The sequence below is a fragment of the Meles meles genome, chromosome 2, assembly GCF_922984935.1.
Source record: "Meles meles chromosome 2, mMelMel3.1 paternal haplotype, whole genome shotgun sequence".
Classification (NCBI taxonomy): domain Eukaryota; kingdom Metazoa; phylum Chordata; class Mammalia; order Carnivora; family Mustelidae; genus Meles; species Meles meles.
The window spans coordinates 148,451,995-148,464,280 of record NC_060067.1 but is presented as its reverse complement, the minus strand read 5'-3'; the positions used below and the strand labels follow the sequence as shown (position 1 = coordinate 148,464,280).

The following is a 12,286-nucleotide window of genomic DNA, read 5'->3' as shown; positions in this document are numbered from 1 at the left end:
AGACATATCTTGAAAGAAGTTGCTGTGGCTGATATCGAAGAGGTTACTGCCTATGTTCTCCTCTAGGATTCTGATGGATTCCTGTCTCACGTTGAGGTCTTTTATCCATTTCGAGTTTATCTTTGTGTACGGTGTAAGAGAATGGTTGAGTTTCATTCTTTTACATATCGCTGTCCAGTTTTCCCAGCACCATTTATTGAAGAGACTGTCTTTTTTCCATTGTATATTTTTTCCTGTTTTGTCAAAGATTATTTGACCATAGAGTTGAGGGTCCATATCTGGGCTCTCCACTCTGTTCCACTGGTCAATGTGTCTGTTTTTATGCCAGTACCATGCTGTCTTGGTGATTACAGCTTTGTAGTAAAGCTTGAAATCGGGTAACGTGATGCTGCCAGTTTTGTTCAACACAGTATTAGAAGTCCTAGCAACGGCAATCAGACAACAAAGAGAAATAAAAGGTATCCAAATTGGCAAGGAAGAAGTCAAACTGTCTCTCTTCGCAGATGACATGATTCTTTATATGGAAAACCCCAAAGACTCCACCCCCAAACCACTAGAACTCATATAGCAATTCAGTAACATGGCAGGATACAAAGTCAATGTACAGAAATCAGTGGCTTTCTTATACACTAACAATGAAAATACAGAAAGGGAAATTAGAGAATCGATTCCATGTACTATAGCACCAAGAACCATAAGATACCTGGAAATAAACCTAACCAAAGAGGTAAAGGACCTGTACTCAAGGAACTACAGAACACTCATGAAAGAAATTGAAGAAAACACAAAAAGATGGAAGACCGTTCCATGCTCTGGGATTGGAAGAATAAACATTGTTAAAATGTCTATACTGCCTAGAGCAATCTATACTTTTAACGCCATTCCGATAAAAATTCCACCGGTATTTTTCAAAGAGCTGGAGCAAATAATCCTAAAATTTGTATGGAATCAGAAGAGACCCCGAATTGCTAAGGAAATGTTGAGAAACAAAAACAAAACTGGCGGCATCACGTTACCCGATTTCAACCTTTACTATAAAGTTAATTTTTAACACAATGTTCTCACAGAATAAGTTATATTTGTAAGATACTTTTGTAAGTCAGCTTTTGATATATTAGAAACTAATCTGGACTCTGACAAATAGCTTTTAAAAACAACTAAATTTGTTGTTGGCAGACACACAAATTTAAAACCCAGTTTTCCTTAAAGTTGTAATAGAGATGGAATCGTGTTTTTGTTTGTTTGTTTCATGATAAATGGAGATGATGATCTATTACTTTACCTGAAGTTCTACGTTAAAATAAGTAGTCTTCAAACTTTGTAGGTCCAAATCATCAATTCATGACTAAGGAATCAGTTTGGGGAATCACGCAGTGAAAAACACCATTTATTTTATTTTTTTAAAGATTTTATTTATTTATTTATGAGAGAGAGAGCACGCACAAGCAGGGGAGTGGCAGGCAGGGGGAGAAGCAGACTCCCTGCTGAGTTGAGTTGAGCAAGAAGCTGGATGTAGGACTCTATCCCAGGACCCTAGGATTATGACCTGAGCTGAAGGCAGACACTTAACTGGCTGAGGCACCCAAGCATCCCCAAAACACCATTTAAGTCTAGAAATTTCACACTCTTTGATGCCAAGGATCATATATTCCTTTCTTATTCTTCTTCTTTGGAGTTCTAGAACTCCAAAGAAGAGCCTTCACCCAGAGCCTAGCACATAGTAGGAAGTCCATAAATGCTTTATTAAGTAAAATTGATATAAGGTCAGTGATGTGAAGTGAATTAGAGCAAAAAAAACTGAGGTTTGATTTTTTGTTTATTTCAAACTACAGTCTGCCATTTCCAATAACACAGACTATTGTTACTGAGAAGTGCTAAATGTTTACTCAAAAACCTGAGTCCTAGATGAAATTTAGATTAGTCTAGCATTGCTTTATCATAAAGGCCAGTAATTAAATAAAAGATTCTTTTGGCTGGTGGAATCCAAAAATTAATACAATTTATGCAAGCTCAGATGCCCTCCTGCTTCTCTCCATATGTCCAGATTTATTTTGGAATGGCAGTGGTGTCTGAGTCAATGAAGTATATTAATAATAATGGAAAATTATTACCTCCTCTCCCCTGCCTGTCATGGGATTTGATATTTTCACCTTGAGAATCTGTAAGGCAGATGAAGACAGAAACCTTGTTTGGCTCACCACATTATTATCCCCAGGTCCCCCAATTATTAACTTAATAAACAGATTAATCATGGTAAACTTCCAGTGTAGAGAAATGAGAACTATCTACCACAATGGCTTGTAAGTGGGGATCTCCTACTAAAGGCCATAAACTAAGCAGTTCTATAAAGGCTGGATTCGAAGTAAGGAAATTTAGTCATTTTAACCAACCACTAGGGTCATGTTTTGTAGGAGACCCTTTACAAGTATCCTACCTCCCCCCATTTATATTTATTTTTATCTAAATGTGTATAGGAGCAAGTATTTTCCAGAATGATATTTTAAAAATTAATAAAAACAGAAATGAAAGTACATGGCATTTGTTAAAGGGTAATAAAATAACTTCAGTCAATTGGCTAGTTCTACACCACTAGATTTCTTTAAATAGTAATGAAATCATTGCTTTAAAAAAAAATCCATCATTATTAAAATAAAAAAAAAAAGTTGCCTCAGCCTCCACCAAAATTAGATTTGTAAGTTGCTGGTCATTCCTATAATTAAATCTATGTCACAAATTTGCAAGAAAAATGGTCACTGTGACTAATGTATTTACTTGCTACACAAGTCCTGTCAGACGACACAGACATAGCTAACATGGAGTAGGTAAGGATTCTATACATTTTTATTTAGTACAAAGACCATCTTATTCACAATGACGGCATTTCAAACAATAGTCTGTTTTAGAAACAAACCCAAATGTAGCTATCACAGGGTTTTCCCGCCTCGAGCATTACAGCATATTTTTACCTCTAAAAACATGTTTGGCTCTCAGGCATACTGCTTTTCTGGACAAATGTCATGTGGGGAAATAACTCTGAGGAAAGAAACAATAACGTGTTCAGGTTGCTAGAGTCCCTGATTCTGCGGGTTTCTTCATTTGACCTCCCCAGATGGTTGTAATTCACCTCTGTGATGAAATGATTGAGAAATGACTTGGGAGAGCAGTGCTGCTCAAAGTGGAAGTCAAAGCAAGATGGCTTAAAGGACACACGAGCAGAGAATTAGTGCTAAAACTTGCTCTCTTTTCAGTCTTTTAGGTCGCAGCAGATCGTTCTTGGTGTGGTACCAGTGCTAATTTTACTTTTTATGAAAAAGGGGGCAGACTTCGGACTGAAAGCCTTGTGTAGGCAGCAGAGTTTAGCTACAAGTTAATAACAGCTTTTTTCCATCTGATTTCATTTCAGTTATCGTCTATTCATGACAAGATTGTTTATGTGCTGATGTCAAGTTACACTTTAAAATAAAGTTAAATTTTACAAGTGAGTTTTAGAGGTGCCTGGCTGGCTCAGTGCATGGGTGTCTGACTCAATCTCGAGGTCGTGGGTTCGAGACTTACTGGGTGTAGAGATTACTTTAAAAAAATAAAATCTTTAACAAAAAAGGGAGTTTTAACTTAATAATACAAATAATATGCCAAGATGGCAAAAGTCATAAGGTGCCTAAAATTTGGAACACATTGTCTTGAAGGCAGTTCTTCCCTCTTTCTTAAATCTTTTATTGTTACTCTTTTCATGTATTTATGTTTTGTGTATTTGCTTCATGGAAAAGTGCCTTGAATCTTATGGACTCCGAATATATGTATGTTAATTTATATCCAATTTTTCTATTTTGTGCCATACTGCTAACTGAACCAACTGCCTTTTGTTTTTTAAGGAATAAGTAGTCTGCTCTCAGCAATCCAGCTTTTCTGATATTCATTTGCCCAAAAAGGTGATTCAATGATATATACAGCATGATGACAGGTTCTATTTTATAAAGGGAGAAACCAGTTTCCCATTGTCTGAACGTAGTTCATGAAGTATTTTTTTTTTTTTTAAGATTTTATTTATTTGACAGAGAGATCACAAGTAGGCAGAGAGGCAGGCAGAGAGAGAGGAGGAAGCAGGCTCCCTGCTGAGCAGAGAGCCCCATGCGGGGCTCGATCCCAGGACCCTGGGATCATGACCTGAGCTGAAGGCAGAGGCTTTAACCCACTGAACCACCCAGGTGCCCCGTCATAAGGTATTTTAAAGTCTAAAATAGGTTATTTTAAATCCTGGTTTTATCAAGTCCTTAGTAATAAATGGGCGAATTTAAAATAACATCGTATAAGGTTGTACCAAAAACTGCTTAAAAACTTAGGTTTTTTTATCTTTGTTTTTGTTTTTTGTTTTTTTTTTGCCATGTAAGTTCAATGAAAATAAAAACTGTTTTATAAAAGAGTCATGAACTTTTGGGGGGAAAACCAAGATCTCAACTGAGTAATTTGGGTTGGTTAGATTTTAAGCAAACTAAGAAAAAAAAATCAGCACAGTTTTCAGTGTTACATAAAATGAGTATTCCATAAACATAAATGAAATTAAAAATTGACATCTTAGATTTAGGTGAAATGAAAGCAAATGCAACAATTGAGTCTTCTCTGGTTACCACCCTTAACCCTCTTCATTAATGTTTGAGATTCTTACTCTGATTTTGAAAAAGCACTGTTACACAGCATTCAATGAATAACAAAGTAAATGTGTTTCCTCTCTGACCATGCTAAGCATGGCTGAGTACATTTTTGTACAAGCAATGAAGAATAAAACAGGGTGGTAAACATACATCCTAAGTTATTAAAACATAGCATTTGTGTTTAAAATTTCTTTTCTTTCAGTGACTATAACAGTATCAGTAACTATTCAAATCTCACTACAAAGCTGGGCAGTAATGGCGGACCAGCTAAAGCAAAGAGGGAAGACAGACGACAATGGGAAGAGGGAAGAAAAATATCTTCTGGCTAGTTCCTTCAGCTTAAGGCAAGGAGTTCCTTTTAATCCTTATTCATCTTAGAATAGCTTTTGCTGGTTCCAATAATGACTACTTTAAAAGAATTAGGTAAAACAAACTCTTTTCTTGATACTTTAAATGAAGAGATTTAGAAAGTAAACAGTAACTCTTACAGATCTTTCTTAGGCTTGGTATTATGCATTCACAAAGATGATTTCACTTTGCTTGCAACTCTTTGATAACGTTTCAAAAATCCTTACACTTACGAATTGCTATAATGTTGTGTGACACAGTTATTAGAAACTCAACTTGGCACGATCAACTTTGTCACTTAACCAGGGTTTCCTCAGAATTACCCCTGATGCGTTACCAAACTCCCTCAAGAGTTACCAAATATAATAAAATAGGCTGAGGAGTCTAAATAGTAAAAGTTCTACCTTTTCCTTTTAAATTTTAACCTGTAATTCTTGAAGACATAGAAACACTGAATTCAGCCTCCGACCAAAAAAATGCCAAAAGTGTAACAAAACATGTGACCAAAGCTTTTTCAATAGTTAAATCTTTTCACATTAAAGAGAGGATTTTTCAATTGGAATTATTTTAAAAGTTGCCAATATCTGTTTTTTAAAAAATCTTTCTTTTGGTGAGGAAGCAACACATAAGATGGTTGAACTCGAAACGCCTGGTTTTACATAGAAAAAAAAAATATATATATATATATAAATTCTGATAACAGTTTAGTTATTCAGAGTGGTGACTATCAAATTCTATTAAAATCTCATCAAGTGGGAAATCTTAAAACACTTATTATGCTCCACAATTATTGTAAACAAAACAATTTAAATGAGAGGAGGAGATAATGACATTAACTTCTTAACTTAAAGCAATCCTCTGTGGCATGATTTTAAAATATTCTCTTAGTCTCAAATTTATGTAAATTGAATTCATCTATCATTGGTTATTACCAGCCTCGCTACATTTAAAAACAACAACAACACAGTTCCCTGTAACAATTAGCTCTTAAAAACACTGTGTTTTAATTAGACCTGGGACATTATTAAACTAGCTATAAATACGTACAGTATTTTATTTGGTATACCCAGATGTCTAATAATCAACAAAAATGCCCTCAGAGTTCTTTCTTCAAAAATTCCTCTAATAAAGGCTTTCATTCAAAGTTTTAATGTAAACTGAAGTACATACCCCTTTCAAATTCCGTTATGTAAATACAAAAGAAATGGTCACTTATAACCAGAGAATAATCATTAGTCACAGGGAACCAATTCTTCATTTTATGGATATTCATGGGCACAGAAAAAAATTCATGGCAGAGCTTGGACCAAACTAAGATCACAAGTATCTTATACAGATTACCCATTTAGTTTTCACCACAACAATGTATAGTTTAGGTACTATCTACTCCATTTTATATACTTGCCTTTAAATCAAACCAGTTTGATTCCAGAAACCATACTACTACCCCTAATCCTAAATTTTAAGAATTTAAATTGGTGAAAATTTAAGTTGGTGAAAATATAAACTGGTGAAGCCACCCTGGAAAACAGTGTGGAGGTTCCTCAAAAAGTTAAAAATAGAACTACCCTAAAATGCAGTAATCACACTACTGGGTATTTACCCAAAGAATACAAAAACATTAGTTCAGAGGGATACATGCACCCCTAGGTTTACAGAAGCATTATTTATAATAGCCAAATTATGGAAGCAGCCCAAGTGCCCACTGACAGATGAATGGATAAAGAAGAGGTGGTATATATATATATATATATATATATATATATATATATATATATATATATATAATGGAATATTATTCAGCCATAAAAAAGAATGAAAGCTTGCCGTTTGCGGTGACATGGCTGGAGCTAGAGAATATTATGCTAAGTGAAATAAGTCAGAGAAAGGCAAATACCATATGATTTCAGTCATCTGTGTAATTGAAGAAACAAAACAAACAAGCAAAGGGAAAAAGAGAGAGAGAAAAAGACAAACCAAGAAACATACTCTTAACTATAGAGAACAAACCAATGGTTCCCAAAGGGGAGGTGGGTGGGGAATGGGTGGAAGAGGTGATGGGGACTAAGGAGGGCACTTGTTGTGATGAGCACTGGGTGATATATGGAAGTGCTAAATCACTCTATTGTATGCCTGAAAATAATATAACAACTCTATGCTAACTACACTGGAATTAAAATAAAAACTTAAGTTTTGTTTTTAAGTAAATTAAGTAAAAAAAAATTTTTTTAAAGAATTACAAATTAAAACATGAAGGTCATACTTTGGAATTTCTTCTTCTAAAATAAGTCCTTTTCCCCATCAAAACTCAAACACCAACTTCTCCCTAAAGCCTTCTCATATCATTAACTGAGATTAATCTCTTCTTTTGAATTCTTGGCAATTGCTGTACACTGTTCATAGGCAGAAAGTGCTAGCTGTCTTTTAATATCCACTCTCTTCTTTCTTAGTAACAGAAACCCAATTTTTAGCTCTTAGCAAATTGCCACATGTCCCAACCTCTCCATTGGCTAAGTATGATCGTATGAGTAAGCTCTGCAATAAAATATTATTGCAAGTATACTGTTGGAATTGCAGGAGTGCTGTTTAAAGAAAGCAAACTTGGATTTTAGGAGAGCTGCTCTGTGCTTTCCCAAAGTAAAGACTTTACTATCCAGGTATCTTTAGAGCTGGAGTTCCAGCAGCTATCTCCAACACTGAGGCAAGTCTGAGGAAGGAAAAGTGCATGCTGTGGAGGATGGAAGAGAAAGACAGGCATATCTGTCCACAATGAGACCATGAAGCCACCATACATGGTAGCCTCCTTCCAGGTTTTAGATAACTGAAAAATATCCTGTATATGCCACAATTGTTATTTGTTATCATCAATAATCTGAACCTAATTCTAACTGGTTTAGCCCAGACTCAAATATAGTCCATAATCTAAGGTTTGTTTTAACTGTGATGGGGTGGGGGGGGGGGGGGGGGAGAAAGAGAATTACTATTTCTTATAACTCTGGAACAAAAACATCTCCAATGATTATTTTCATTCTCAAACCCTTTCCAGTCATTTCCAACTTTGGAACAGAAAAAGGAGGGAACAGAAGAGGAAGGAAAAATGGAAAATGACAATTCTGCCTCTCTGCCAGTTCCTCTCCTCACTTGTCTACTAGCTAAGTCCTACCATACTTCAAAGTCCAGCTCAGCGAAATTGCTTCTGTCTGACTTTTGAATTGAGTGCCTGTTACCTGTGCCATCTCACAATCATACGTCATCTGGTAACATCTTTTGTGTGACTTGTTAACTTTTACCTTATATTTCTTATTCTGTGTGTCATCTCCACAACACAGTAGGACCCAGAAAACCACCTCTGTGTGGCAGGAGATCAATACTTTTGATTACTGGAGGTTAAGGTGAGAAAAAAGATGAAAAGAGGAAAAAAAGCAGGAACCTAAGGAGTGAGAATGCACAACTTCTTAGAAGCGAAAGAGCATTAAAAAAAAAAAAAATCCTAAAGAGTCCCTAAAATGAGTTTTACTTCCCTGGACCTTACAAAGAATTGGGCCTGGGAGAACAAATATTCAGATGTGTTCATTGTTCATATAATCAGTGCAAAACTCAAACTATACTTAGCGAGCTTACCCTCCAACTAAGGGACAGTGCACTTTACTTCAGTTATTCAGACAATAGCTCCAACTTATTTTCTCAATAACCATAGACATTTTAAAGAGTAAGAGATCTAGCTTAGAAACCATGTTTTGATAGTAGATGTATAGGATTCCAAACCACATTAAAAAAAAAATCTGGCATCCAGTAAGATCATATTTTATAGATATTATTTTGTCAATCGTGACAACATATGGAAAATAATACTTAGATGAAAGAACGATTTTACAAAATGTTACTGAGTCTGAAGTAAGTAGCTCCAGAGCTCATTTTCATTAAATAGACACTATTACCTCTCTTCAAAAACCCAGTAATAATACAGCATTGGGAATAACATTACTACTTCTTTAAAAATAAGATATACTCTAAGCATATATTTTGCAGAAGCTACATCACTTAAAAGGTCTGTAACATTGGGACCTGAAAAGCTGTGTAGCACTACATAGAATTAACCTTGTGTAACAATACCTTTAAAAGCTTTGGGTACATTCAAATACATACAATCATAAGTGAGATAAACAGCATTTTAAACAGAAGTAATTAATATTTTGCCTAAATTCATGAACTATTTTATACCCCATTGCTTTTATTCTCAATTGTCACTGTACTTCATACCTCTCAATGAATTATGTACCTAAAAATAAAATATTCTAATTTATTTTCATGAATTTGGCAAAGTTTTAGGGAAGATATAAATAAAAATATTCAATTAACAGAAAACTCAATTTCCTTCTCATTCTTTGATAACACAAACCAAGTCTTTGTTATATTATTACTTAAAAAACAATTGAAAATGCTAAAATAGTATTATTCTTATAATTATAGTGGTTCTACTTATGAATACTGAGTTATTTTTTAACCCTTGTACAATTTATAGATCACATGTCAAAAAAATATTGCATTCTCTTGCAAATTACTCAATCATTTCCTCATTTCAAATTTTTTTCACACAGATTTCTCAGAAGTATCCATGCCAGTAGCTTCTTTGACAGTGAAATGTACAAAATAAATGACATGTCAACAAGTAAATTAGCATTCCCTTTCTGACCAGCTGGGTCATGTTTCCTTTTCAAAATCCTCAGTCTCATGATACAAAATAATAATAATCTAGAAGACCTCATTAAATGATCAATATATTGACATAACTTCTATAAGGAGACACACAGTGTTTTAATTGATTCCTTGAATCCATTAAATGGAATATTAAACGTCAAGCCTACAAATTATATTGTAAGAGAACATTTCCTTTATTTATCAACTAATTTTTCAGGATATGGCTAATGGCACATAAAAAGACTCAAGAACTTTTGTACTTAACTAAATGGTAAAAGAAGTCCAACTTTCACTAAATCTTTCATACAAACAACATCACAACAAAAGTTAAAATAGACAAGTTAAATCGTGTTTACTTACCAAAAAACTTCCAAAGGCTGAATTAAATATTGCAGCTGCCTATAAAGAAAATAAATGGGGGGAAAAACTCACTGAAAGTAAATAGAAAAAGGAAAAGTAGAGATTATCATTCTCCCAACCCCCACTATTCAAAACCTTTAAAAACATTGACTCTATAAAGCAAAGTTAGTCACTGCTTACAAAAATCACCAGTGGGGAGGAAAAAAAAATCACCAGTGGCCTGTACTTTACTAAGATAGATGAGTTGCAGCTTAGGAATTCATAAATAATGGGTCTCAAAGCAAGCAGAAAAGACTTGCCATGAGATGCTTTGAATCTATACGACAGTACCAAAGAATCATCACCAATAGTAAATTGAAACCTTGTCGTTATTGATTTGGTTATTGGACTTTAAAAAAGAGGTTGATTTATTCATCAAAAAATATTTTTTTTTAACCAGGAAAAGAAATATGAGAACTGTAAAGCAAACATTAATTACTCTGCATCAGGAGCTTTATAAGCTACACCCACAAAGTGAGATCTGTTGTTCCCATATAACACACATTAAAATATGAACAATGCTGCTAAGACCATGGAAGTTACTCCCATACCATTAATTCTAAAGTAGAAACAAGAAAGAAAAACTTCCACTTGGTGTTCAAAATTCAAAGAAGAAATATTTGACTTTGTGCTTACCTAAATATCCAGGGAATACATAGTAGATGGAATATATAGTTCTTAAATTTAAATCAATCACTATACTCCATGAAGCTATACCTGAATCCTGAAAGCTTCTCACATTACCCAAAAAGGATAAAAACTTGTATAACATCCAATTTGATGAGGAAAAAAAGGAGAGAGAAAGAGAAAATAACAAAAGGCAAAAGGAGGGGTAGAGAAAACCTATTGACATCTCCTGTAGATCCAGAGCAGAATTAAATTAATCAGCATGGACATTAGCAGCCACGTCGTAGTAAGAAAAGGATGTCAGTTTAGCAAGTTTGAATAAAGTCCAAAGCCAGGCTAAGAGCCGTAGCTGAAAATGCCTTCTGCTCCAGAAGAGGATGCAATGAGAGTGCATGGGTAATGAGATCCCTGGCTCCAGAGAGCTTAGCTCTCCTATTCAAGTTCATAATTAATTCAAAGCTTTGATAATTTCATTAGATTTCTCCCTTGCTGGCCCTATCAATAAAAGATGGCACTGGACCACAGCTCCTCTGTGGCATAAACACAGGCACAGGCACAGACCAGGGAAACCTTTGCTTCCTGACAGGGACAATGGCATATGGTGTTCTGTGTTGTACAGGGAGTAGTGGGGGAAAAAAAAAAAAGATCTGGCTAAATAAAACATTACAGATGACAACTGTAAACTATAGCAACATATTTAACCCATCTTCCTAGAATTCCATTATGGATGATTCAGGAAAAAGTTTGTGTGGAGAAATATTAGGTAAAACTGTATAAATACATGAGTTGTAAAGATCAACTGGAAATACTGCCTTCCTTCCTAAAAAAAAAAAAAATGCACCTTCCCCACACTGTTTAATTCTAAACTCTATTTTGTGCTTAAAACAGACTGATCATCTCTTAATAAAGGAATGAGGTATTCCTCTTCGAGCTCCTCTCTTCCAAAAGTGTTTCTTCCCAGTGCCTTTCACCAACTTTTTCAAGGTAATTCGATGGAATGGAATAGCATTTAAAAAAACAAAACAAAACAAACAAACAGAAAAAAACATGGATCGTTAAAAGTAAAAAGACTCAGAAGTCAAAGCAAAATAAGTCAACTACTACTCATCAGATCAAATCACCATTCTCCCACACCACCCCGTTCTCTTTAACCCAAACACAAGCAACGTATTTTATGTGGACTGGCATTTTATAAAACAATGGTGATGACAGGGACAGGCTATCTGAAGGTACCCGAAGATACTGCAGGCCAACTTCTTAGTTGTTCTGCCAGCACTGATGAATGTGAACTCAGACACCTACACTCGGTGCTCCCAAGCTGTGAGATCTGGCAATCATTTGTGAAATGGCTGATTAAGGTTCTGGGTACCCTGAAGAACCATGTGAAACTGGACACAGAACCAAGGATCTTGGGCTCAACAGTAACAAATAATTAAGCTAACAGTTGACTTAGTTCTACTTTGAAGCATATAAGGGGATTATATTTTCAAGAGTTCCAAAGAGTGATGATAACTATTTGGAGAGCATTTAATAGATACATAAAAGGCATGCAAGTCTTCAGACTT

At 34.9% G+C, this 12,286-nt stretch overlaps 1 protein-coding gene across 6 annotated transcripts in view; it reads right to left on the bottom strand.

Moving 5' to 3' along the window:
- Positions 1-12,286, bottom strand: part of SLC10A7 (solute carrier family 10 member 7) — a 259,444-nt gene that overhangs the window by 177,426 nt on the left and 69,732 nt on the right. For 5 of the 6 annotated variants that reach the window (XM_045998437.1, XM_045998438.1, XM_045998441.1 and 2 more), the window contains exon 5: positions 10,056-10,094. The exons of the other annotated variant lie outside the window; for it this stretch is intronic. In XM_045998437.1, the coding sequence (XP_045854393.1) occupies positions 10,056-10,094 (39 nt within the window). The remainder of the gene's footprint in view (positions 1-10,055; positions 10,095-12,286) is intronic. 6 annotated transcript variants of the gene reach the window in all.